The sequence below is a fragment of the Pyrus communis genome, chromosome 14 (genome assembly GCF_041283825.1).
Source record: "Pyrus communis isolate YQ-2024b chromosome 14, ASM4128382v1, whole genome shotgun sequence".
In the NCBI taxonomy this organism is placed as follows: domain Eukaryota; kingdom Viridiplantae; phylum Streptophyta; class Magnoliopsida; order Rosales; family Rosaceae; genus Pyrus; species Pyrus communis.
In genome coordinates, this window is record NC_142578.1 from 21,323,839 (window position 1) to 21,349,763 (window position 25,925).

At 37.8% G+C, this 25,925-nt stretch overlaps 4 protein-coding genes across 8 annotated transcripts; 3 read left to right on the forward strand and 1 right to left on the reverse strand.

Annotated features, from left to right (window-relative positions):
• Window positions 1–220: 220 nt before the first annotated feature.
• LOC137713845 (protein cornichon homolog 1) lies at window positions 221–2,952 on the reverse strand. 2 transcript variants are annotated; one of them, XM_068453200.2, is made up of 4 exons: window positions 2,768–2,947; window positions 2,130–2,311; window positions 1,620–1,742; window positions 221–548 (listed from the first exon to the last, which is right to left on the reverse strand). In XM_068453200.2, exons 1-4 carry the CDS (start codon window positions 2,840–2,842, stop codon window positions 491–493), a joined length of 438 nt encoding a protein of 145 aa, XP_068309301.2. In that variant the 5' UTR covers window positions 2,843–2,947; the 3' UTR covers window positions 221–490. The 2 variants fall into 2 exon arrangements, with proteins under 2 accessions (XP_068309301.2, XP_088539933.1); XM_088683807.1 differs by lacking the exon at window positions 221–548 and adding an exon at window positions 1,154–1,509 and having other exon boundaries at window positions 2,768–2,952.
• Window positions 2,953–7,606: 4,654 nt separating this feature from the next.
• On the forward strand, window positions 7,607–11,257 carry LOC137712859 (OVARIAN TUMOR DOMAIN-containing deubiquitinating enzyme 4). 2 transcript variants are annotated; one of them, XM_068452033.2, is made up of 7 exons: window positions 7,607–7,839; window positions 8,457–8,508; window positions 9,127–9,711; window positions 9,784–9,905; window positions 10,060–10,100; window positions 10,643–10,741; window positions 10,958–11,257. In XM_068452033.2, the coding sequence occupies exons 2-7, from the start codon at window positions 8,484–8,486 to the stop codon at window positions 11,127–11,129; spliced, it is 1,044 nt and encodes a 347-aa protein (XP_068308134.2). In that variant the 5' UTR covers window positions 7,607–7,839; window positions 8,457–8,483; the 3' UTR covers window positions 11,130–11,257. The 2 variants fall into 2 exon arrangements, with proteins under 2 accessions (XP_068308134.2, XP_068308135.2); XM_068452034.2 differs by having other exon boundaries at window positions 7,699–7,995.
• Window positions 11,258–11,777: 520 nt separating this feature from the next.
• LOC137713628 (WD repeat-containing protein 55) lies at window positions 11,778–16,286 on the forward strand. Of its 3 annotated transcripts, XM_068452951.2 has the most exons (16): window positions 12,174–12,306; window positions 12,641–12,914; window positions 13,013–13,077; window positions 13,169–13,256; window positions 13,343–13,415; window positions 13,495–13,601; window positions 13,710–13,752; window positions 13,852–13,908; window positions 14,036–14,112; window positions 14,274–14,322; window positions 14,415–14,461; window positions 14,551–14,624; window positions 14,978–15,033; window positions 15,277–15,397; window positions 15,521–15,635; window positions 15,683–15,872. In XM_068452951.2, the coding sequence occupies exons 2-15, from the start codon at window positions 12,787–12,789 to the stop codon at window positions 15,601–15,603; spliced, it is 1,068 nt and encodes a 355-aa protein (XP_068309052.2). In that variant the 5' UTR covers window positions 12,174–12,306; window positions 12,641–12,786; the 3' UTR covers window positions 15,604–15,635; window positions 15,683–15,872. The 3 variants fall into 3 exon arrangements, with proteins under 3 accessions (XP_088540246.1, XP_068309052.2, XP_088540247.1); XM_088684120.1 differs by having other exon boundaries at window positions 11,778–12,306; window positions 15,521–16,286; XM_088684121.1 differs by having other exon boundaries at window positions 12,182–12,306; window positions 12,644–12,914; window positions 15,521–16,286.
• Window positions 16,287–17,562: 1,276 nt separating this feature from the next.
• Window positions 17,563–20,198, forward strand: LOC137713922 (receptor protein kinase-like protein ZAR1). Its single transcript, XM_068453279.2, has one exon. It carries the CDS (start codon window positions 17,872–17,874, stop codon window positions 19,822–19,824), a length of 1,953 nt encoding a protein of 650 aa, XP_068309380.2. The 5' UTR covers window positions 17,563–17,871; the 3' UTR covers window positions 19,825–20,198.
• Window positions 20,199–25,925: the final 5,727 nt, after the last annotated feature.

The following is a 25,925-nucleotide window of genomic DNA, read 5'->3' on the forward strand; positions in this document are numbered from 1 at the left end:
GTTCAGCTGTCACTTTTTTCACTTGCGAAATTTGTTATGTGCGATGTAAGGTTTTAGACAGACAGACTGACAATAAAAGATTATTCTTCTGTGACTAGACCCTCGAATCAAGCATTCTGCATACAGTGAACAACAAAGATATTCTTGCTGCCTTTAGAGAGAAGCTAACAACATAACAGGACCTTAAAACATAAGATGACATACCACGGACACGATTAACTCACTTCCAAGACAAACTAACAACTATACCATTAATCCTCCGGATACAAAGGTACAATCTACAAGGATTCCCCGTGCTTATCAGTCAACGGGAATACATCTGATATCAAAACAACAAAAGGGTACGGTTGTCCACTGAATCATTCATTCTACCCATTGAGCCTCTAAATTTCTATATCCCCTGAGCTATGATTCATCTTTTAGTCGTACAGATAGAAAACAAACTTACAATGAGTGGCTATCTGCTATCATACTGTCAAGCAGTGAGTAATCAAAATATCACAGCATGTTCTTCACTAGTCAAAGAGTTGAAAGCAGCTAATGTAAGCCTGCAAATTAGGATTTATTATCAGCATTTGATAAGTTACTGAGGGAGGCAAAAGAAGCAACTAACGACAATCAAAACTGCCTCCAGATAAACTGATGGTGAAAGAAAAAAGTACAAGGCTTAATGAAATCAATTATAAGACGCTGACTTTGAGTACATTTTGGTGCTTATGGTTCATATAAAACAGTAGCACATTTTTTAAGGGGTAAACAATTCCTCAAGGGAAACAAATTTTGGGATGGCAGTTACGAGTGGACAAAGAAAACTCCAGTGCTTTTCAGAAAAGAGCTGTAGGGTGATGCCCCTATCGATCATCAAGTTATCGGTGAACTTGCACAACAAATCCATATACAATTTTTATTAATAAGCAGAGATTTTCCTTTATCGAATGTAAATTAGGATTTTAATAGATCTTATCCAGGCTCTTCAGGGTACTGGGTACCTATTGCAAACAGGTGGTTATTTATAATTTGATCGATGATAAAGAATCCTGCATGCTGTATTAGACACATTTACTAATATTTCACAAACTTAATCCCTACTTTGTTTGAGAGAGATAATTAAGTGACAGATAGAGTCAATGCATTCAAATAAAAGATAATGAAATCAGAAACAATTACAGTGGGATCATCAGAAAATAAACATATCATCCCTTATACATACAGCAACTTCTTAAAGTAATCGATATCATGATAAAAGAAAAATATAAAAGAATTCCATTGAGAAAACTAATGAGGAATCTGTTAATCCTTAATCCTGATACGCCCATCAATATCATGTACTACAACAAAGGAATCCATTTATCCTTCATGTCATCAGATGCTAAACGAACTCAAAGCAGTGAAAGGTATATACATTGAAAGTAGATTACGAAGTGTCAGTTCTAGAATTCTAGAAAAGAGGCACGAATGTCTAACTCTTCAGATCCGGCCCTCGGAATAAATATTCCAGAGATGGCAATTCTTTACCCAAACAGCAATGAAACACTTAATTAGAGATAATGAATTAAATCATAAAGCACAAAAACTTTTTCCCCGGAAAAGATAGTATATGTATACTGTAAAGAACAAACCTGATGATGATTACAGCGAGAAGGCAAAAGTAGAAACCAAGTTTGACAAGCCTGCACTTCTTCTCAGTATTAAGAACCCTGAACACTTCAGTAACATCAATAAGATGCTGCTGTTTTACAAACCTGAATCATAGGAAAATGGTGGTTATGAAGTTGGAATGCAAGTTTTGCCCCCTCCCCACGAACACAGACACCATGCATATAGATATGCATATGGACAGACATTTAATATGTACTATAAACCAAAAGAAAAAGGTGAAATGCGGTTCAACTGCACTCTCAAATGAAAAATAACGCAACGGGCGATTATCAAGTCTAGTGAAACAATTTGGCACAGTTTTAAAATGGAAGAATCCCATTCCTATTTTAAAAGGTAAACGAGTCTATTATGATTTCGACATGCATCCATACAAGTTAAAACACAAATTGTAACACAAGCATTTTGTTGAGATAATAGCATCATATAATTTTAGCAACCCATTGCATATTCAAATGACGAGTAATACTCACAACATCACAATATAGCTAGTAAGAGGGACTGTAATGAGGAACATGAACCAACGCCGAGCCAAGAGGAAAAAAGCACAGAACACAATGTGCAATATGAACTCAGGGACAACCAATTGATTGATGCGATATGATAGTTCGTACGGGTTGATATAGTCAGCCTCCAAGTCTGTTAACATCACATACTACAAAATACATAGCAGTGAAAAAACATTAGAGTCGTTTCACTCTAGGAGCACAAAATATGAATTTCATAAATGCTGCCCAGTACATGCAACTATGCTATGAAAATTCTGTAACCCACAAACAAGAAAGGCGAATTTTTGGATTTACGATAAAATTTGTACTGATTTCTCTCATATTTATTCATGCTAATAGTTGATATGCTCCATTGAAAACCACAAGCCACAGGAAATTAAGAGGGAAATTTCAAAAACCCACAAAAATTTTCCACTTTCCCATGAAAATTCAGCACAAATACAAATACTTGAGCGATCTGAGAAAGCTATTGGCTCCCACATTAACAAAACAAACCCAAAACGACAAAGAAAATAAAAATTAGGGGAAAAAGGAGAAGCAGCGATTCTTGGGTTTAAAGGTGGTGGCATTCTAAGAAAGAAAAGAGAAGAAGAAACAAGTACCTGGTAAAGGCTGGAGGCGAAGAGGGCAAGGTCGACGCAGAAGCAGATCAGCCAATACATCAATTCCCAAGCCATGCTTGCTTGCCAAATTTACCGGACTACTTGTAGTGCTCTACTGCTAAAATTCCTTGCTAATTTTTTTTTTTGGGTAAACAATTCCTTGCTAATTTGGTAGGGCTTTCAACTTTATGGAGGTAATTAATTTCCTAAAAACAAAACTTTATGGAGGCAAAAAGGTAACGGAGGGAGATTTTGGACATTACATAATACATGAAGGTAAGAATTATTTTTGTAGGTTTCAAATCTCTGTTAATTTTTAGAGATATGGTCTTTTTCGTCAACTTCATCAGAATTTTGTCAAAATAAGTTATATTGGAATGACCATTGCTACAATTGGGGTCCTTCTACTCATCCAAACGTATAGTTATGGTCATTTTCGTCAACTTTGTCAAAATTTTGTCAAAATGAGTTATGTCGGAAGGCTTATTGCTATAATTGGGTTAAAATTGAGGAACTATTGCTCCAATTAGGTTAAAGTTGAGGGACCATTTCTCCAGTTGGATTAAAGTTGAGAGACCAATGGTAATGGATTTTTAGTTGAGAGATCATAACTGCACATTTTGATGAGTTGAGGGACCAATGGTGATGAATTTTTAGTTGAGGGACCATTACTACAATTTACTCTTATAAATAATGCACGATTGATCGAAAATGTCTTTCACTTAAATACACTTTATACCGATAATATTGATAAAGAATAACTATGCATCTTAACACCAAATTGTCACTTAGTACTACGAAATAGTGAACTTAATCTAATAGTAAAAGGTTAATTGGCTGGCTGGTTTCAAATAGTTTAGGGTGTCAATTTTAATTGAGGTAATAATTCAAGGGGTAAAACCGCAATATACCCAATAATTCTATTAGTGTTTCTGTAATCCGTTCTTAATTGATTCATTCAAGTAGATGCATTGGAACGAATCTCATGTGGGGAAATAAGCAGCCTCGTTTAGTTTAGTTGTGGAGTATTCTTGAGATTTTGTCATGAATTCCTTTTTGTGTGTGACTATTTTGGTGTTTTGTCAGAAATCTGAACCGAAAGACTTAAATCTAAAGCCCAAATGAAAAATGGACAGTGAGAAAAATGCTATCATTTCTGAAATTCACAATATAACAACCAAAATGTGTTCCACCAATCCTCCAACTCCAAAAAATGGATGAATAATCATCAAAATTTTGGATAAACTTGCCTTCACATTTCTTCCAGCTTGCATTGCTTTCGATTGGCACAAGTCCCTGTCAGCTGTCTATAGAAGCTGCAGCATCCCTGCAAAGTTATGTTGGAATCAAGAGAGTAAATGTACTTGTCATTTATGAGTAAATGTACATGTCGTTGCAGTTTTGTAATAGTTTTACTTCGAGTTTGTGTGGTAGGGTTGGACATCACGGTATATGAAATATAATTTACCTGCATCTCTGATTATTATTTTTTACCAACTAATTCTAATTCTCTGCCTGACTAATGCTACCTGTTCATAAATGTCTCCAAGTTTGGTCTTCCGGAATGCTAATTCAGAAGATGAGGTCTGATAACGGTCTTAGCATTCCCTGCATCAGAGCAGTAAATCTTGAGGATGCTGTCAACTGGGCTAAGAGGATGGCAGAACATGGTAATAAGTCTACGTTGTGCAAGCTTTGACGAAGTTGGAAATTTTGAGCACAGAGGATAGTTTTTGCAGGATTTGGCGTTCACTTACTCAGCTGGGTGAATTCTCCAGCCAAGAAGAATATTTTGTACCTAAGCTCAAAAATTGTTAATCCTTCTGTTTGGGCAAAGATTTATCTGGAGAAGGATCCTTGGTCCTCAACACAGCTCCCTAAGGGATCGGCACTTTGGGTATGTAGTCGGGCTCTTACTTGTTGATGTACTACAAGAAGAGAACAAAGTTAGTTCTGAAAGGTGCATTTGTGGAGCCTTAGGTGTAGGCCTTGAGACTCGCAATCAAAACTAACTAATTGCTAGGCGTGCCATTGCTATCTCAGTATAGTAGATGTAGAACAAATGTATTTTAAGTTGATTACTTGCGGCCCAAGTTACTCAAACTTCTTTGTTATCAAAAGATTGTCGTGGATGGGTTAAGTCCAAATTAAGTTTTTTTTCTTGCCTTGTAAATAAGGACTTTTAGTTCATCGTCTTGAATGAAGGGAGTCCAGAGCCCCTTAAGTCATTTGTTTGGTCCTAGATTGCTTTTAATGAAAACATATTTATTAAGTTAACCAGATTCAGATGCAAATAGTACTCTTAAAATAGAAAAATAAGTGGAAATGATTTGAATACATGAATTTTAGGAATTTAAAATTAAAAAAAAGGAATTTAACTGATTTATAAATTCATGAATTTTAGTTGTTATAAATTTATGGATTTGATGGAGTTTAATTGATTTCTATGAATTTTATATAAAATTTTGAGTGAATTCTCAAAAATTCTAAAAAAAGGTGAGATTTGAAAATGTTTGCCACCACCTTCGTTAAGAGAATATTTTGGGAGAAAGTCTCAAATTTAAGATCTTCTGCTGCATGAGTTTCCTGAGAAACGAAGTCATAAACATGGAAGTTCAGGACCAGATCTACTACTCCAATAATACTTATGTAAATTAGCAAAAGGGCCTAAGTATCCTTGAAGAAGCACGATAAAATACAAGAACACCCTTCATTAACTTGTATTATTTTTTGCCTTTAATACCCTTTAGAATTTAATATAGAGAAAAATGCTCTCATTTCATTAATTCAATGCTAATTCTGCTACATTTGAACTTTGATGTATAAATGTGGTGGATGAAGACTTTTGGACATTAAATAATGAAATATTATTTACCCTCTGAACTTGTTTGGAGTTGTCAATTTTCTTCCTAAACTTTAATTTTAGTTGATTACCCCATTGAACTTTTATAATTAGTCAATTTCTCTCATAAACTATAATTTTAGCCGATTACCCTCTTGAACTTTTATAAATAGTTAATTTTGCCCCTGGTGTTAGATTTTAAAAATTTTCATCTAATTTTCCATCCATTTTGATTACGGAAACAACACATGACAACTGTATGAAGGCAAAAATGATGAAAAATTGGATGGATGAAAAATTAAATGAAAGTTTTTTAAAATCTAACGCTAGGGGGAAATTGGTTATTTATAAAAGTTCAAGGGGGTAATCGGGTTAAAATGAAAGTTCATGGGAAATTGGCAGTTGCATACAAGTTCAGGAGTCAAATCAACAAATACCTCTTAAATAATAGATAAAATTGTAGCAGTAGTCTCCAAACTTTAACCCAATTGAAGTAATGGTCCCTTATCTAAAAATTCATGACCAATATCCTTTAACTCATAAAAACGTGTGGTTATGGTCTTTTTCATCAACTCCGTAGAATTCCGTCAAAATGAATCATGTCGGAAGAACCATTGCTACAGTTGGTTTAAAGTTGGGGACCATTTACTCAAATTGTGTTAAAGTTAAGGAATCATTTCTTCAATTGGGTTAAAGTTGAGGGACCATTGCTACAATTCTTCGCATTTGGTTTTCCAAATTTGCCCCTTGATTCAATCTCTACATGACGTTGTAACTCATTTTGACAAAGTTCAAATTGAGCTGACGAAAAGGACCACAACATCACCTTTTGATGAGTTAAGGGACCACTGGTTATGTATTTTTAGTTAAGGAAACATTACTCCAATTGAGTTAAAATTAATGGACAATTTCTACACTTTCCTCTAAATAATAGTCTCACTCCAATTTCTGTTAGATTTTTATAAATAATATTTAACTCTTTTTTTTTTCAAAGGAAAGTGGTCTTTGACTCATTTTTTATCTACATTTTTCTTTTAGGATTATAAAGGTATGATTGATAAAAAAAATGTCTTCCACTTAATAGAAAAACTTGAAAGCTAGTCAGATACCATTTTAATGTTCAATTCTTTAGTAATTGTGTTTTGATTTTTTTTTCTTCAAGAAATTAAACTGAAAATTAAATTCAAGTCAAATTTTGAAACTGAAGTCGATTGATCTCTCTTTAGTAATTGTGTTTTGTTGTTTGTTAATATCGTTAATGTGTTGGTGTTTTGATTGATCTCTCTTGTTTTTTCACTAGTCTATTTTCAATGATGTTAAAAGCATCTTTAAAGAAGATGTTAAATTGTAAACATAAAACTTAAATTTGAAAACTTATATGCAATTTGATTTTTTTTTTCCTAAATTTTGTTCTCTACATGATATGTTAAATTTAAAGGAAAACTAATGAAAATGGCATGAAAACTTTGAGTTCTAACGAAAATGACAAAAAGGTGTTGCAAGTGAATAGTATCATGATTGATTTTTTAATGTAAAAATATGGTTTTTCATTAAAGCGAACAATACCGGAAGTATTTCGTTAAAACTTCCTAAATTTAAACTGTTATTTATTATATTATCTACTTTTCACAATTGTAATAACTATTTTTAGAACAAAAAAATAATAAAAGCATTTATTAATACAAAATGATAAAAAAAAATTATTAATTACTAAAAATGAATTTGAAGTTGCTGTAAATCCAACATCATGCCCCATAGGAATTGACATTTCGGGGGGAATTGGAAATGACTAATGTTGTCTTTTTTCCTCCTTTGCGTGTAGAAAGTAAGTTGGTGTAGAGATACAAATCATGTATTCGAATAAAATTTTCCTTTTACTTTTGACAAAAACATGAGTAATGTTAATTAGTCATTTTTCACAAAAAAACGCCTAGTTAATTAAATCTCAACCGTATATTATTGTCTTTTGATGCTGAAGAAAGATAAAATTAGAAATCAAACATGTGAAGTAAAGCCCATATGACAAACCATAAGCCCAAGTCCGGTCGACCCTGTCATCCGTAAACACAGCAAAACGCAACTGAGAAGTGACTACTGACGAGTAGCAACCAGAAGCCACCGGGTCCGACACAAAAATTGCTACAAGCTTACGAATTACCATGTCTTCATATATCCATTGCTTGTTAATTGAGTAATGCCTTTTGTTTGATTGATGCATTGCAATTTGCAGGTATTCCTTTCTTCCTTCCACTTCCAGATCCTTCTTTCTCTCCCTTCTGGAATTCTCCGGAATTATCCATTTACTTATTAACCTCCTCTCCTTTATATACAAGCTTTTCTCTTAAATAGTTTCCCTCTTTATTTTGTTGATTTGCAATCCCAGCAGGTAATTTTTTTTTTCCAGTTTCTATAATCCTTATAATTTAAACCTAAGGAATTGGAATTGGAATTAGAATCTTATAGTTGTTGTTGAATTGAGTGTGTTAATTTCAAATGTTAAAGAGTTTCATAATACTTGCTTGTTGTTGGATTGGTTGGTCTCAGATGTTACAAGCCTGATTTCTATTTTATTTCAGTAATTGAATATTAAAAAAATATTTGTGTTGGTAGAGCAGAGGTATGAATGTTGCGATGAGCAATGGAACCGCTACGGATTGAAAGTTTTGTTTAGTATGATTGAAATTAGGGTAGTTTCTAAATGATGGTATAAAAATGTTAAATTTATCATCTGTTGTATATTTTTCATCCGAATGTCTCATTGAATGTTGACATTTTATAGTTTACTGACTTAATTCATGTGTGAAAATCCTTTGCCATGTGTTTCTGTAACGCGGGTTTAACTGGTAGGGAGGATCTCCGTTGATGTGAGATGGCATGAAGTTAAATCTCGATTACCAAGGTAATGTGATGGTTTACATAGCTTTGATGTCCCTTCCTTTTGATCTGTGTATTCCTTCTTACTTGCCATTTGCTTATGTTTTTGGGGTTGACAAACCGAATCGTAATGAGATTTTGAAGATCGGTTTGATAACTTAGTCAACAGATCTCCGATTCAGTGTAATATTCAGCTCAGTCTTCTGCTTTTCACGAAAACCAAATGCTAAGTGGGTTACTGATCTGGCCAAGATCCTTATTCTCGTTCGACCAATAAAAAAGAATTTTCTTGTCGGAACAATAAAAAAGGCTTAAAAAGATCAACCAGGCAGACCTTTTATGCTTTGGCTATTAAAGTAAAGGGAATGGGTGCAGTACAGTACTAAAATTTATGTTGTGTTAGAAGTTTGGCGCTATGCTTTTCATAACATATGAAGTTAACTTGATCGTGCAGGGATAAACCATTATGCAAGAAGTTCTGCATGTTGTGTTTCCAATGTTACTAATACTTTTTAACTTTCACGATCTCATCTCCCTCTCTAGATTGATTTCAATTGCAAAGTCGTGCTTCTATAGATGGATAGGTTTCCATTTCGTTACATAATGATACTAACGAGTAAATTACATTCTTCTTTTGCCTTAGGCTATGCGAACGCAATTGTTTGTCCTCCCATTAACCATTCTTCGAAGACTACTGTCTGCCGGAGTGACTGTACCCTAATGCAGATGGGCAGTAAGATCTGTAGTGTGGTGTCACGAGGAGCATCAAGTTCATGTTGTTACGCCCTGCAGACGGGGAAGTCAGGAACAAAGTTTGTCCGTTTTTCTAACCCCAAGACTCGTCCATCCATTATTGGCCAAACATCCTATACAAGCTGCTTCAAATCTTTCTTCTCCAAGGAAATAGGCAACTCACAGTCATTAACAGTTAATGCTGGAGGGCCTCATAAGCGATGTTTTGACATTTCATTTGCCTGTCACGGTATGAAAACCAGGCTTTTGGTTTCAGGACAAGGAATGCTTCCCAAAATCAAGTGTAATGTGCGCCGTGTATCTTGCCCACAAGGATGCGCCTCTTCTGCCTTATTATTTGGGTTGTTGGTCTGTAATTGTTCTGAACCAGCGCATACTCAAGCAGCTCACAAGGACAATAAGGAAGAGGACAGTGATTTGTCATATGTAAAATTTTCTCATGGGAAAAAGGTTTACACTGACTATTCTATCATTGGTGAGTAGGCATCCTTCTTAGTTTTCATGTCTTTTTACGACAGATGAATACTGTATTCTCTATATGGCACAGGAATACCTGGCGACGGGAGGTGCTTATTCCGTTCAGTTGCTCATGGGGCTCATTTACGAGCTGGAAAATCAGCTCCCAGTGAGAGCCTTCAGAGAGAATTAGCGGATGGCTTGAGAGCTAGAGTATGTCTTTGTACCTTTTCCAGTCCGTTCCATGCACATCCTAAGCCAAAGCCCATAAATCCAGAAAATAATGAAAGAATCTTGATAATGAATTATCTACTTTTGCCCATGGATATTTTAATGTCATTGATGCGTTGATATGTTAAATTTGTAGGTTGCGGATGAATTTATCAAAAGGAGGGAAGAAACCGAATGGTGAGTTTTCTAATTGTGAGCTTAACTAATGTTTTGACAACTCGTGTGCTCTATTGCATTTCCTTTCTGCATGACATATATGCTATCCATCTTTTACTATCCTAGAAGAATTGCATGTCATATTTCTATATACAAATGTGCGGAGGATAATATCTGAGGGAGAAATCACAACTTTAGGGATTTGATTGGGGGAGTTTGATGTAATTAGGGAGAGCGAGTAGATTTTGGGTTGACTTGTATAATCAAGCGAAGATGCAACTCTTTTAGACAACGGATTACTGAAATCCTAGATCTCCCTATTGTTCTTCTTCCTTCCCCAATCTTTCTCATTCCCTTTCTTCTCTATTTGAACCACCCTTCTTTTTCTCCCTATTGGTAAGGCTTCATTATATGAAGCAAAAAGTGAAAACAGGTTCCGAGTGCATGATGCCTTTGCGGTGAAGGCATATGGATAACCAACACCAGCATAATTTACATACTTTTCCAAGTTGTTCGAAGTTTTTGATGATGGACTTGTAATTGATGTCTGTACAATGTGACAGGTTTGTTGAAGGAAATTTTGACACTTACGTTTCCCAAATAAGAAAGCCACATGTATGGGGAGGTGAGCCTGAATTGTTCATGGCTTCACATGTTCTCCAGTAAGTCCTCTCTCTGCGTTTTCACACTCGCCAGTATAGTTACAGAAGCACATCAGTATGAAACCTTTATTACCAGAGGAACATAGTTCATCCACAATAAACATTGCTACGAAAACCCAGCGGAAAAAAACCTTAGCACATCAGTATTGAAAACTATATTATTACGGAGCTTTCTATTGTTGGACATTGGAATGATGAATCCATTGGTTACTGTAGGATGCCAATAACAGTATACATGTACGATGAGAAGGCTGGTGGCTTGATAACCATTGCCGAGTACGGGCAAGAATACGGCACGGACAACCCGATCAGAGTTCTCTACCACGGCTTTGGCCATTATGACGCGTTGCAGATTCCCGGAAAGAACCGAGGTAGATCGAGGCTTTAGTATATGTATTTGACAGAAAGCAGGACGAATTACCAACATTCTTAAAGGAATAATGTCCAACTCAATAGCATTATGATGTACGTGTGCATCTTATATTCTACTTGAAGTCATTTTTTCTTGGTTTTTAATGTTGTTTAACGGAATGTCTTGGCTGCTTCGGTATGGAGGACATCAGAATTTCTTGTGCATCTTATATTCTACTTGAAGTCATTTTTTCTTGGTTCTTAATGTTGTTTAACGGAATGTCTTGGCTGCTTCGGTATGGAGGACATCAGAATTTCTTTAGGGGTGTGCTATCCACACACCCCATTTTACTTCTCACACACCCTTTGTTAATTTTTATCTGTTGATTTTTTGAATTCATCTGATCTGACGGCCGAAAATCAGAAGGATGTGTGAGAAGTAAAAAAAGGTGTGTGGATATCACATCCCTTTCTTTAACTGAAACTGCTTTTAGTAGAAGCTTTAGTTCACCAAAAAGTTGATCCGAGGCGTGAAAAAGAATGAGTAGCAGTTTTCACACTTCTCTTTTAGCTGTATGCACACCAAAATTGCATGTTTTAACCATTTGAAAGGTCAAAATTGAAAAACTCATGCCTAAAGTGTGAAGTTATCGTATACCAACATGTTAGTGTAGTTTTGTTTTTGAAACAATTATTTTAACATGAAATCAATCCATCTATGGGGTGTGTGGCCTTAATACTACGTAGCACTTGGTGCTGCAACGCATTTTAGCAGTTAGATTTAATTTTCCCAATTGTTAAATATTTTATTTTCAATCTCATCCTTTCATTTGCTATATCAGTCATTACCACGCACATTTAAAGGAAAATTGCAGCCTATGTAGTTTAATTTTGAAAATATAGTGTATTTCAAAGTAGATGCGGGCCTTTAACCAAAAGAAAAATAGGTGTGGGCCTTCAAAATATTGGATTGGAATCGAACGTGGGCCTTCAAATCATTTAACCCAAACGGATACCAGCGAAAAATAAACAGTGATTCCGTTTTGTACCTTCGCTAAGTCCCCTCAAAACCCCTCCGCCTCTTCCTCTGTTGCCTGCCGCTGCACCGCTTCCTCCTCCTCCTCCTCCTCCTCATTATTCTCTCTCTCCGTCGGTCTCGTCACCCCACCACCATCACAGCCTTCCCTCATTTTCTCAGTCTCATTTTTCACTCTGTAAGTTATACTTCATCTTGCTCGGCAGTAATCTTTTTCTCGATTTTCTGCGATTACCATTATTAATATGAAAACTTTGACATCTTTTGCATAAATTTGAGGCCCAATTAGTTGGATATGAAATTATATTACTTTTTATAGTTTGAGCTGTTTGTTGAAATGATTACTCTCAGTTTATTTGATTATTTTGGATTTTAGAAATTTTGTTGTGTTTGAGTTTACACATATTCTAGTTGAATTTGTGTCCAGTTTTGTGGTTAATTGTACATATTGCTATTCGGGTTGGTTTGGACGACAACTTGTAATGTATGCATTATGTTTTCTTTTTTCCTAGTAGAAAAGCAATCATCTAGTTCAAAGATTGGAGTGGATTCTGGATTGAATTGAGAAAACCAGGCCTACGAACATATTTGCTTGTGAGAAGTAGGCACCGATCGTTCGTTGTGTATAGTGAGAAAGAAAGAGGAAAGTAATAAAGGAATGGAGATAAATTTGGGGCACTTGGCGTTTGACATTGATTTTCATCCATCGCAGCAGTTGGTCACTACTGGTCTTATCAACGGCGACCTTCACTTGTACCGATATGCATCTGATTCCATACCTCAAAGGTCAATACTTTTTAAGTTTCTCTGTCCTTTTTTCTTAATTACTCTTTTGTATTCTTATATATTACTTGTGGTGATGACTAAGATGAATATGATATTAGGGTGTTGGAAGTTCATGCACACAGTGAATCTTGCAGAGCTGTTCGATTCATCAACAATGGGCAAGGTTTTATTGATTTTTTTTTAGTTATTTGATATTGTTGCCATACCGTAATTAGTTGTGCTAATATGAAGCTACTCATGGACGATAATGTTAGCCATTTTGACGGGATCTCCCGACTGCTCAATTCTTGCTACGGATGTGGAAACTGGTGCTTCTATTGCTCGCCTTGACGAGGCTCACGGGTCTCTATTTCTCTCTCTGCTCTGTAACTAGTCTCAAGGAATTCTTATTTTGGCGATATGCTAAACATTACCTTAATCTGATGCAGGTCTGCGGTCAATAAGCTTATCAATTTGACTGAGTCCACAGTGGCCTCTGGAGATGACGAAGGCTGTATTAAGGTCATTTTATGTGACTTGTGCTTCATTTACTGTTGTTTTCGTTGGTTTTATCATTTGTTTGACATTGCTTATTGCTCAGGTGTGGGACACCAGGCAACAATCTTGCTGCAATACTTTTAAAGCTCATGAAGAGTACATTTCCGATATGACTTTTGCAGCTGATTCCATGAAACTCCTAGGAACTAGGTAGTCCTGCATTCCCTTTTTTTTTTTTGTATTGTATTCCTTACTTTTGCGGCAAATGACATACCCTCAAGAGTTGTTTATTTATATTTCTTCTTTTGCATTTTTAAGTGGAGATGGGACTCTTTCTGTTTGCAATCTTCGAAGAAATAAAGTAAGATTTTTTCCTTTCTAAAATTCCATAAAATACATGCTCAATGCTCATAGTGGATTTACTAAAAGATTTCCAAATTTGGTTCTGTGGTTATGACAGGTTCAAGCTCAATCTGAATTTTCGGAAGAGGAGCTGCTGTCTGTGCTTATCATGAAGGTTCACCGCTTTCTCCTTTCCCCTTGAATTTCTTCCAGTGATTTTATGATTTCATCAAATTATGTAACTTTCCCTTTTTCTTTTCTTTGCTGTTATTCCTAACCTTTCATGCTTTTGGTTTGATCAGAATGGTCGGAAAGTTGTTTGCAGCTCACACATTGGGAATCTATTATTGTATTCATGGGGCTGTTTCAAGGATTGCAGGTATATTATATTTTAGTTTCTAATCATTTGTGAAAATTTGAATATTGTACTTGACTGTAAGAGATATTGTCTACAAGCATGAAAGAAAGACTTTCAATTCTATTGCTCCTCTCTCCCTCCCACTTCTGATTTTCTCTTCTGGATGACTCTTCGAATTGCAGCGATCGATTTGTTGATCTTTCTCCGAATTCTGTGGATGTTTTGGTGAAGGTGAGTTGGTCATATATCTGTTTTACATATGTTGGCTTTTGATATTTGTACAACTGTTGTTTGTTGAAGCATTTTGAATTTTCTTGTGTCAGCTTGATGAAGATAGGTTGATCACTGGATCGGAAACTGGACTTATCAGGTGAAACTGCTGCAGAATCGATTCATAATATTTCAACTGTTCTTTAACCTTTTTATCATTAAGATTGATTTCACACAAATTTGTTTCAGCCTAGTAGGTATATTACCCAACAGAGTCATCCAACCTATTGCAGAACACTCAGACTATCCGGTTGAGGGTCTCGGTAATGCATTATTTTCTTATCTGGAGGGTTGAGTAATCAAAATGTGTTTCTTTTTCCACTTTTATTGTTGTCTTGAGGAAGGTTGAGGATACATATCTGTTTATAATTCATAGAAAATACATTATGGCAGCGAACTCATTGATCATGAGTTCAATATGGTCTAGTTATCCGCGTTCAATATGGTCTCATTGTTGAATCTTTATCATCAACCCAAAATCAAATTTTCTTATTTGTTTATTATATGTAACTATGTAACTCTTCGCTTTTATACTCTGGCCTTTTAGGCCTCATTAATCTGCAAGTTATCTCCTGGGCCGTGTTTGGTTAACAACCTGTCTTTTTTGGTTTTGTAGCTTTTTCCTATGATAAAAAGTTTCTGGGCAGTATAGCACATGATCAGATGTTGAAGGTCTCTCTCTCTCTCTCTCTCTCTGTGCTCAATATACTATTGTCTATTGTGGAAAATGCTTTTTTAACCCGTCACGCTTATGGTTCTGTGATGCAATCTCAATTCACGCGTACATTCTAGTTTATGAAGTTTTAACTTTGTATGCAAATATCACTTCTCTTAGAGGTAAACAGTTGCCAAACTATTTTCTAGTGCTGATTTTATTGGGTTTTTGAATTTACTATTGACAATCGTTTAATGCAGCTATGGGATATGAATGAATTATTGCAAGGTTTTACAAATACATCGAGGCCTCAAGCAGCTGCGGAGGACAGCGATAGTGACGATATGGATATGGATATGAATCCTCCGAAGTCTAACAAAGGTAGGTTTATTTGATAAAAGAGAAATAGAGAATTTCGTTTGACTCCAAAACCAAGCACAATAATCATGTAACCGGAAAACATTCTTCTGTGTTGTATTTAACTGATATGACCGTCTTTTGCAGGTACAAAGAAGAAAAATGCAAGCAAAGATCGTGTTTCGGGAAGTTCAAATGATTTTTTTGCTGATTTACAGATGGAGGGTTGAGTACGGTTTTTCAACTTTGGTACGACATTTTTCATGGACAAACAAAATACCTATAGTTTCATGGTTCCCTTCAGAGTTGCTAGACCTGTTGATCAATGATTCCCAACACATGCTTTAGGGGATTGTAAGATATTCAGTTTTGGTTTTGGTTAACTTTATCATGTGTGGGAGGGAGGGTTTTTTTTAATTTAGATGTCGAAACAATCTGATGAATCTGGAGTTGTAAAAATATCCGCTGGTAAAGATTTCTCCGCCGAGTATTGCCGTCAGTTTAAATCTCTTCCAGAGTTCTGGCTGCACCATGCACACAATAATGAAAGGAATACTCCGAACAGACTAGTACGACATGGCCGGACATGGAGGTTAACTCGAGTCGATTCAGGCGAGCACAATCCGGTCAAATGTGACCGAAATTCGATCGTTAATACCTTGATCCTGAAACCAGGAACTTGAAAAGAAAGCTCTCTGTTTTATTGTTTTTGTAGGTGTAGCAAAGGATGAAGCCGAAATACAATATTGGGTCGGGTTGGGGATTTTGGGGATTTGGATGGGCTCGGGTAACACAAAACTGAAATTTTTTGTTTTTCCTCAGTTGTTGGGTCGGGTTATGGCCCAACGCATCCTACTCATATCTTTGTATCTGTATGTGGAAATTTTTTCAATTTATGAGTGTTTTTGTATAAGCGTTGTTAAAAGAAAAACGGTGAAATTTTATTAAATGCCTACATAAAGCTCTTTGGAGTAGTATTTGCTCCTGACGGTGTTGGTGTAAGTATTCAATTGTCCGGACTACTCAAAAGTTCGGCTTGACATCTATTAAATTGACAAATAATTAAAAATAATATTTCTTCAATTTAATACTGACATTTTATTTTGTGTACTACCGACTCGACAGGATTATTGAAGAAAAATTGGAGGTGTTGAGATCACAACACGTGTCACCGGGTAGTAGTTCACAAGAGAAAACAGTACAGACGAGGGAGAGCTTTGAACTCGGATTCTCTTGACCAGTATCCCACTAATATTTTGAATCTCAAAATTTTAGAATGAATTGACATAAATACCCCGGGTTGCTTAGTTAGTGGAAACTGAAAAGTGTAACAAGCATTGTCTGCATGTGTAAATAATGTCATTGTCAAACGATCTTCTGACACCCATTACTAAATTACAATACAGTCCCTACACAGACACTTTTTTGGATAAAACTTTTAGGATAATGTTAAAGAATTTGTTAAGATAGTTTGAATATATGTAACGAAGATTTATACATTTTCCGGTTAAGAGATAGAGGTTAAGGGTAAAAAAAGTAGAGGTCGTTCTAGAAATATTTTGAAAGAAACTTAAAAAAAAAAAAACCATAGAATATCTAAATTTAATGAACGATTTGCCTCAAAACGTGTACAATGACGTTCTACGAATCATAAAACCAATCCTACTTATAAATAAAATAACGCTCTAAATGTCACTTGACCTTTATAACCCTTGAATTTGAATTTGGGCACAACGTGGGAGCAAACAGGATAACCTAATCTTGTCGTCTTGAAAATAATTAAGCTAATAATACAAAGGGATTAGTTGTATATCCAGCCTCAAAATTCACAAATCTTCTTATTCCCCCTTCTTTTGCTTGTTTTGTTTGAAATTAACAAACTTTAATCACGTTTTAGTTTGTTCTTAATTTTCCAAAGGAACAAACACCAAATATTTTGAATGAGTAATGCTATTCATACCATATTTTTATATACCACATTTCTATACCACCTTATGTGGCATCTGATGTGGACAACCACATCATTTTTGAAAAATTTACACAACCCAAGGCAATGAAGGAGAATGGCTCATTATATACCACAATTATCATTTAATTAATTAGTTTTTCTTAATTATTAGTTTATTAAATAATGAACTAAATTTAAAAATCTGATTAATTCAAATGATATTTCTATCATCGTCAAATGTTACCTAAGGTGGTATAGTGGTACAAAAACATAGTATGAATAGCATTACTTAAAAAATAAATTAAAAAATGCTAAACATTGGGGATTTGCAGCTAACTACTCATTAGTGCTACACTGGTCAGCAAAATTCAAACCTTCCCTCGAATAACACAATTCTCCACAATTTTAAACTCAGAACTGCAAAACCCCTTCTTCCTCCAGTCTCTCTGCAACTCCATATGAACCAGTAGAGAGAGAAAGAAGGGGAGAGAGAGAGAGAGAGAGAGAGAGTGGCATTGTCAAATTTCCCAAAACTTCAAACACAAAAAACATGATTCTTTTTTTGCTGCAAATTGCTCTACTTCTGGTTCCTGAAGTGGTGCACTGTCTCAACCAAGATGGACTCTCCCTCCTCGCACTCAAATCCGCAATCGAAACCGACCCGACCCGGATCCTCGACTCCTGGTCGGAATCCGATCCCACCCCCTGCCACTGGCACGGCGTCGCCTGCACCGGCAACCGAGTCACCGACCTCCTCCTCACCAACAAACGCCTCACCGGCTACATTCCCTCCGAACTTGGCCACCTCGACTCGCTCAAGCGACTCAATCTTTCAAACAACAACTTCTCCATGCCCATCCCGGCCCACCTCTTCAACGCCGCCGCCCTCATTTCTCTCGACCTCTCCAACAACTCTCTCGTGGGTCCAATCCCGGACCAAATCCGATCACTCAAGGCCCTGAACCACCTCGACCTGTCTTCCAATCTCCTCAACGGCTTCCTCCCCGAGTCTCTCGCCGACCTTCCCTCCCTCGCCGGAACCCTGAACCTCTCGTACAACAAATTCTCCGGCGGAGTTCCGGCTTCGTACGGGCGGATTCCGGTGCTCGTGAGCCTGGACCTCCGGCACAACAACCTCACCGGAAAAGTGCCTCAGGTGGGATCGCTGGCGAACCAGGGCCCCACCGCGTTTTCCGAAAACCCTAGCCTCTGCGGGATTCCGTTGGATATTCCGTGCCCGGAAGCTCAAAACCCTGATTCCCCGAAAAGCGGGGGTGAGGATGTTCAAAAGCCTCTCAACCCGGATCCGAGTTTGGTACGGAGGGCAGAGCAGCGAGAAAATCGGAGCGGCGTGTCAGTGGCGGTTCCGATAATTTCGGGCGTTTCGGTGGTGGTTGGGGCCGTGTCGGTATCGGTGTGGCTGCTTCGCGTAAAAAGCAGGGCGAAGGAGGGCAAAACGGGAAAAGAGAAAGTGGTAAAGGAGGTGGCTGTCGTGGTGGAGAATGAGGGGGAAGGGCAAAATGGTACATTCGTTGTGGTGGACGAGGGGTTCGAGTTGGAATTGGAGGATTTGCTGAGGGCATCGGCGTACGTGGTGGGGAAGAGCAGGAGTGGGATTACGTACAGAGTGGTCGCCGGGAATGGAGGGAAGGGATCTGGTGCGGCGCCGTCGGTTGTCGCCGTGAGAAGGCTGAGCGAGGGTGACGCCGCGTGGCGGTTCAAGGAGTTTGAGGCTGAGGCGGAGGCGATGGGGAAGGTGGTCCACCCCAATATCGTCCGCCTGAGAGCATATTACTATGCGAATGATGAGAAACTTTTGGTTACTGATTTCATTCGCAATGGCAGCTTGTACAATGCACTCCACGGTAAATTAACCGACTCTCTGCCGCCATTGCCATGGACGGCAAGGTTAAAAATTGCTCAGGGGATCGCAAGGGGTTTGGTGTACATACATGAACACAGCCCTCGAAAGTATGTTCATGGAAGCATTAAATCGACAAAGATCCTTCTCAACGATGATCTCCAACCTTACATATCCGGGTTCGGATTGGCACGTCTTATGTTGGGTACCTCAAAGTTCTCCACTTCAGCGTCGAGAAAGCAGAACTTGAATCAATCCATTGTGGCTTCTGGTGTGGCTGGTCCAAGTTCTTCAACCATTTACTTGGCGCCCGAGGCCCGAGTTTCTGGCAGCAAGTTCACTCAGAAATGTGATGTGTACTCCTTCGGAGTTGTGCTCATGGAGATCTTGACTGGTAGGTTGCCAGATGAGGGGCTCGAAAATGGTGGCGAGGGACTCGAGAGTCTGGTCAGGAAGACATTCAGAGATGAGCGCCCCCTTTCTGAGATCATAGACCCTGTACTTGTGCAAGAAGTTCATGCAAAGAAGCAAGTTGTTGAAGCCTTTCACATTGCCCTTAATTGCACTGAGCTCGACCCCGAACTGCGTCCTAGGATGAAAACTGTCTCCGAGAGCCTTGATCGCATCAGACTGCAATGTTAAGAGAAGAAAACAGAGAATGCAAAAGCTGACTGTTCATCCGGAATTGGTTATGGTGCTGAAAATGGTCTCGGATGGGCGTTTGATTGTATGTTTTTGTGGAGACGATTACTGTTAGGAAATCCATAAGCTTAATGGGTTGGATGTATCATATGTGTTGTGTAGTTGAATTATTGGTTGTTTGAAGATGATGAATTCAACGGGGACCGGCATGTTCTTAGGTTGCCGGCATTCTGGTGGAAGGGGAGAAGAAGAGTGTTTCCGGCCGTTTGTTTCTCTTCTGTAACACTTGCTTTTTGCACTATTCTCACCATATGATCCCTGCTTTCCCTCAGGTTGAAATTTGTAATGGCTAATGTTGAATAGCATCTGTGTTCTTCATATTTGCTAACTGGTTTAGGGTAAAGACAACGTTTTTTATAGAGTAGACTGTTACGGGCACCAACTACCATCTCAAATGTTTTATATCAACTGATGTAGCACGCAACATAACCGTTGTTTATTCTTATAACTTGTTTCATTATAAACCCAAGTACAGCCAAATGAAATGCCACCACATCAGTTCGGTTTTATGAAGAGTACATAGTACTAACATAATATGCTAACGTAATAAGATCAAGTGCTAACTACATTTTTCAATATTTATGTTTGAGGTGATTTTCTAAATGGAATATGAGGTTCTAATTTTATCATATTTCATCGTGACGTTTTAATTTATATATATATTTTGTATCTTTGAATGTTTAATTATTATTAAATTGATGAATCATTTTGTCAATGTGATGCAAATGTGACTTACACGTTAGTCTATATATGGATCTCACATCATCAAGAATCAAAACTATCGATTCTACCAAAGGTATGAATTAATACTATACCAATATATTATGGTGCAAAATAAAAAATAAAATAAAAACTTTATGACCTATTAAATTAATATAAATAATTAAAGAATGGCTCATAAATATAAGCAAATAACGGGCTTCAATGGCTTTACCCAAAATTAGAGGCTCAAAAGGGTTCTTTGTCAGAGCCCAAAGGTTTGTAATATACTAATATGAGTTTGTTGGTGGGGAAAGAGGCCCATATCTTTTCACCAAGTAGGCCTATGCATTATGTGTTTGCGTTTTAACAAGAGTTAGAACATTTACAAAGATTTTCTCTCATCTTTCGCATTTTTTTTGTTAGACATTAGTGCCTTTTTTTTTTTTGGCAAAAACATTAGTGCGTTTTAAAATTTTCGTTGCTTAACCATCTGTTCCTTTAAGAATTTGATTAAATATTTTCTTCTATAATTTTATTGGAGGTATTCGATTATCTATAATATTGGTACATTTGGTTTTGGGGAACTTTAACGAAAAACTCTCATTACTGTTCATTTTAACGAAAAACCACATTTTTACACTAAAAATTCAATCCTGGTACTATTCACTTTACCCTTTATTTTGTTCTTATCGTTAAAACTTAAAGTTTTCAAGCCGTTTTCATTAGTTTTCCTTTGGTTTTATGATACAATTGGATTTCTGGCACATTTTATTTCTTGGTACATTTAGAATCTAAAAGTACCAAAAGTGAGTACATTTATTTTCAAATGTACCATAAACTTTAAGTAAATTTATTTATTTAACTATAGGTAAAATTTTAGCAAATTAATTTAGAAAGAGACTCAGCTACGTTCGATAAGTTTGTGCAATGTTTTGTATAAAATATGTGCCAAGGTTCTTGCTAATCGACTAAAGCCTATTCTCTCATCCATGATTTCTCCTTTCCATAGTGCTTTTCTTCTTGGCAGACTTATTTTTTACTACTCTCTGCTGGCTGCTGAGGTAGGCCATTTCTTGCATAATAGGTGGAGGGGTAATGGGGGTTTTCTAGCTCTCAAGTTGGATCTAAGTAAGGCTTACAATCGGGTAGAATGGGGGTTTTTGGAAGCCATGTTGCTTCGGCTCAGTTTTGCGGAGGCTTGGGTCCGAGTTGTGATGACTTGTGTTTCGTCTGTCTCATATTCCTTCATGGTTAATTGGGAGGCGAAAGGATATTTGGAGCTGTTAAGGGGTTTGAGACAAGGTGATCTCATCTCACCCTATCTTTTCATGCTGTGTGTGGAGGGTTTATTGGCTCTAATTTCCCAAAATAAGAGGAATGGTGTGTTTCATGGGATCCATATTGATGATACTACATCGAGCCTACACCACCTTTTATTTGCAGATGACAATTTCTTCTTCACTTGTGCTACAATGGAGGATTGTGGCGTGGTTCAACATATATTGGACATTTATTCCCAAGCGTCGGGGTGAGCGATAAACTTCCATAAAAGTAGTGTGGCTTTTAGTTCTAATGTGGAAATAGCTGCGCACGTTCGTCTTGCCTCATTCTTGGAAGTACAATGAGTGGATCATCATGATCATTATTTGGGCCTCCCGACCTTTATTGGTAAAAACAAGAAGAAAACTTTCTCTTTCGTTAAGGAGAAGGTTACAAATCAGTTGAATGGGTGGAAAAGGAAGCTATTGAGTGGTGCGGGACGAGAGTTGCTTATTAAAGTGGTTACACAAGCTTTGCCGACCTATGCCATGTAGAATTTTTTACTCCCTAAAGCTTTTTGGGGGGAGCTCCAACAACTTATGGCTAGGTTTTGGTGGACTAATGATCCCAATGCCCGTAAAATTCATTGGATGTCTTTGGATAAGATGTGCAGGGCCTAAGCAGAAGGCTGGACTAGGCTTTCGGGATCTTCATGCATTCAATCTCGCTCTTTTAGTGAAGCAAGGGTGGCGTTTAGTGCAGCACCCAGTGTTTGTGTCGTGCCCCGATCATGACATATGTCCAGGATCGACACATGATGTCACCAATTACATGTATATCTAGCATACCCAGCCTTTGGGATATGTGCAAAGCACAACTCACGATTGAACTGCGTAGAAATTTTTCGTACACTTTATGGCACCTAACCTCTTCGTTAGACTGCCTATGTACCCTAAACAGGAATCAAGCCATTCGTAGTTCATCCTTCACTACACTCGAACAATTATCACATAAATCACTATGTCTCAACATAATACCATACAACAAGCATGCAACATCTCGAGGAACATTTGACGAAGCACAACATAAATCTCTAGCAATATTGGTCAACAAGTCTAATCATAATGACAACAATCACAACCAACATCATTCCACAATCACATCAATCAATAACACATACCATACACCGAAATGTAGGCCTAGAGTGACACAGTTTGGCCAAAGCCTACATCTCTGAAACTGAAATCAAATCCAAGGAACCAACAAGTCAAATGATGCAATTTCAAACCACTCATCAACATCGGGTTCCGGACCACTCAACAGAACCAAGACACCAAAAGGGATTTCGGACCACTCAATGGAATCCAAGTGGATACGATTCTAGACCACTCAACAGAATTATGGAGTACAATGCATATCGAACCACTCAATGAAATCCAAGCTGGATACAATTCTGGACCACTCAACGGAATCGTGGATTATTAGAGATTTCGGACAACTTAACGGAATCCAGACAGAGCAGGGAACCAAACCACTCAACGGAACCTTAGCAGAAACCCAGTTCCAGATCACTCAATGTTACTGAGTGGAAATCCAAGGAATATAGCAATGCTCGAAGAACAAGACATGAAACAAGTACTCAAAATACAAAAGCTCAACGAAACAAGAAATGAAACAAAGCATAAGGTACATAATTAGAACGGCTCAACGAAATGAGAAATGAAATAATGATACGATATGTGAAATAAGTCTCGAAGCAACAAACCCCATGACAATGGGTTCATGGTCCACTACTAGCCTTCATATTTCATCACATCAGGCCAAACATACAAATCAACCATAATAAACAAGTCAAATCACATAAAATAAACAAGCATAACATAATGTGATGCCATCAATACGTAAATTGAGGTACACTTCAATTGAGGAAGACACATCATCATGCTGAGCCCAATAAGCTCTATGAAATCTCAATAACACTCTAAGCTCAGCGACATGTTATAAAAACTCGGGCCAGTTGACTAAAAAGCCAACCGTCAATCAAGGTCGAGAGTATGGTCCACAACCCTAGAAATCAAAACCGGAAGATCCGATTATCAGATTTCTAATCCGTAACTTCCAAAGATTCTCATTGGTTTTCTAGAACAACATACTAAGATTTCATTACAATCCAACAGTCAGATCTTCGTCGATCGCTAAGATTAAGTGGCGGTCAACGTTTGATTTTACAAAATTAGAAATCCAATTCGGGACGATCAGTACATCGTATTACCAATCCATCAATTCCTAATGTCATCAAATATTACAAATAATAACCCCATGACGGCCAATTAGGCGATCAACTACAAAACAAAGTTAAACATTTGAATTTTACTAAACGGATGTCAAGTATGGAATCAGGGCATCAAATTTAGCCGAGGATGGGCATGTCGGGTTTTGGCCCACGCACCACCGCCCTTACTCATCTGAAAATCTAACTAATTCCAAAAATTACCAAATTTTACCAAAATGAAGATCTCGATGAGTAGAACAAGTTTCATACCTATGATCAAGGCCAATTTGGCCGGGAATGCCCCAATTTCATTTAAACCTGCTGAAAACCCTGGATATTATGGGCTTCGATTTGTTGAATGTGCAGCTTCGCTGTCCCCAAACTTGTTTGGGCTTTGTTCCTTACCTCCATAAAAGTTGAATGAAGGTGGTGGTCGACGGTGATGGTTGCAGGATCGGTGGATCACTGTTCATGGTGCTCTCGGTCCCCTTCCGTCATTTTCCACGATATGGGCCAAAACTCTGTCGAATCTTGGGTGTAATATAAAGAGGGAAGGCCAGTGGATCTATCACATCCTGGCTCAGGCCCTCACTACATTCTGGGCTTGACTTCACTGTAGCACGATATTTTTCGCTTTGGGCCTCAACCACACCCTTACGGTTTTGTTTCTGGGAACTCACACGAGAACGTCCCAGTGGGTCACCCATCATGGGATTGCTATTGTGCAAACTCGCTTAACTTCGGAGTTCCAATGGAACCCGAAGCCAGTGAGCTCCCAAAAGGCCTCGCGCTAGGTAGAGATGAGAATATACATATAAGGCTTACTCCCCTAGGCGATGTGGGATGTTACAAATGATTCCAAATACTTAGGAAAATTGTTCAAAATTAAACCATAAACCTAGCAAAATAAGGGGGTAGGGCCGGCCACTCCTAGTGGGTTCGGCCACTAGGGGTAAACACCCTAAAAACATGTCTAATTTATTCATCCATAGGCACTGACGCCTCTTGAAAATCTGATATCTCCATTGATGTAGTTGCATCTTCCGGATGATCCACATGTGCAAAGTTAGACTCACAAAGAGAATGATACTTAGCAATAGCCTCAGGGGAAGCTCGGCATACGCGTGACCAATGGTCCCTTAATCCACAGCGATATCACATGTCCAGTTCAGTAGAAGCAGGTTGAACGAGAGCTTTGCCCTTGTTCTTGAAGTTTGGGGCCTTAGGGGGGAGTGGTGTATGCTGATGGGTTACATTTCTTCCCTTAGGTGCGGCACTCTGTTAACCTTGGGCCCGTGGTTGGACTTGTCGCCCATTGCCACGGCCACAACGATTCTTTCGTCGTTGATGGTTGCTAGAATAGGTCGCATGCATTTCAGGTGCGGCGTTCGAGCTAGTGGGTTGAGCTTGATGATTCTTCATCAGAAGCTGGTTCTACTTTTCAGCGATAAGTAAAACAGAGATCAAATTCGAAAACTTGGTGAATTTCTGTGCCCTATATTATTGTTGCAAGACAATATTGGTGGCATGGAAAGTCGAATAGGTATTCTCTAGGAGATCTGATTTGGTTAGTTCCACTTTGCAGAATTTCAATAAAGAACATATTATACAAACTTCAGAGTTGTATTCATTCACGGACCTAAAGTCTTGGAAGCGAAGATGATGTCAGTCATGTCTTGCTTCAAGCAAGTACATGTCTTTTTGGTGATCGAAATGGTCAGCTAGAGCAAGCTAGAGGGTGCGTAGGTCCTCCTCCGCGAGATACTCAGTTTGCAATGTATCATGGATGTGTCTTCAAATGAAGATC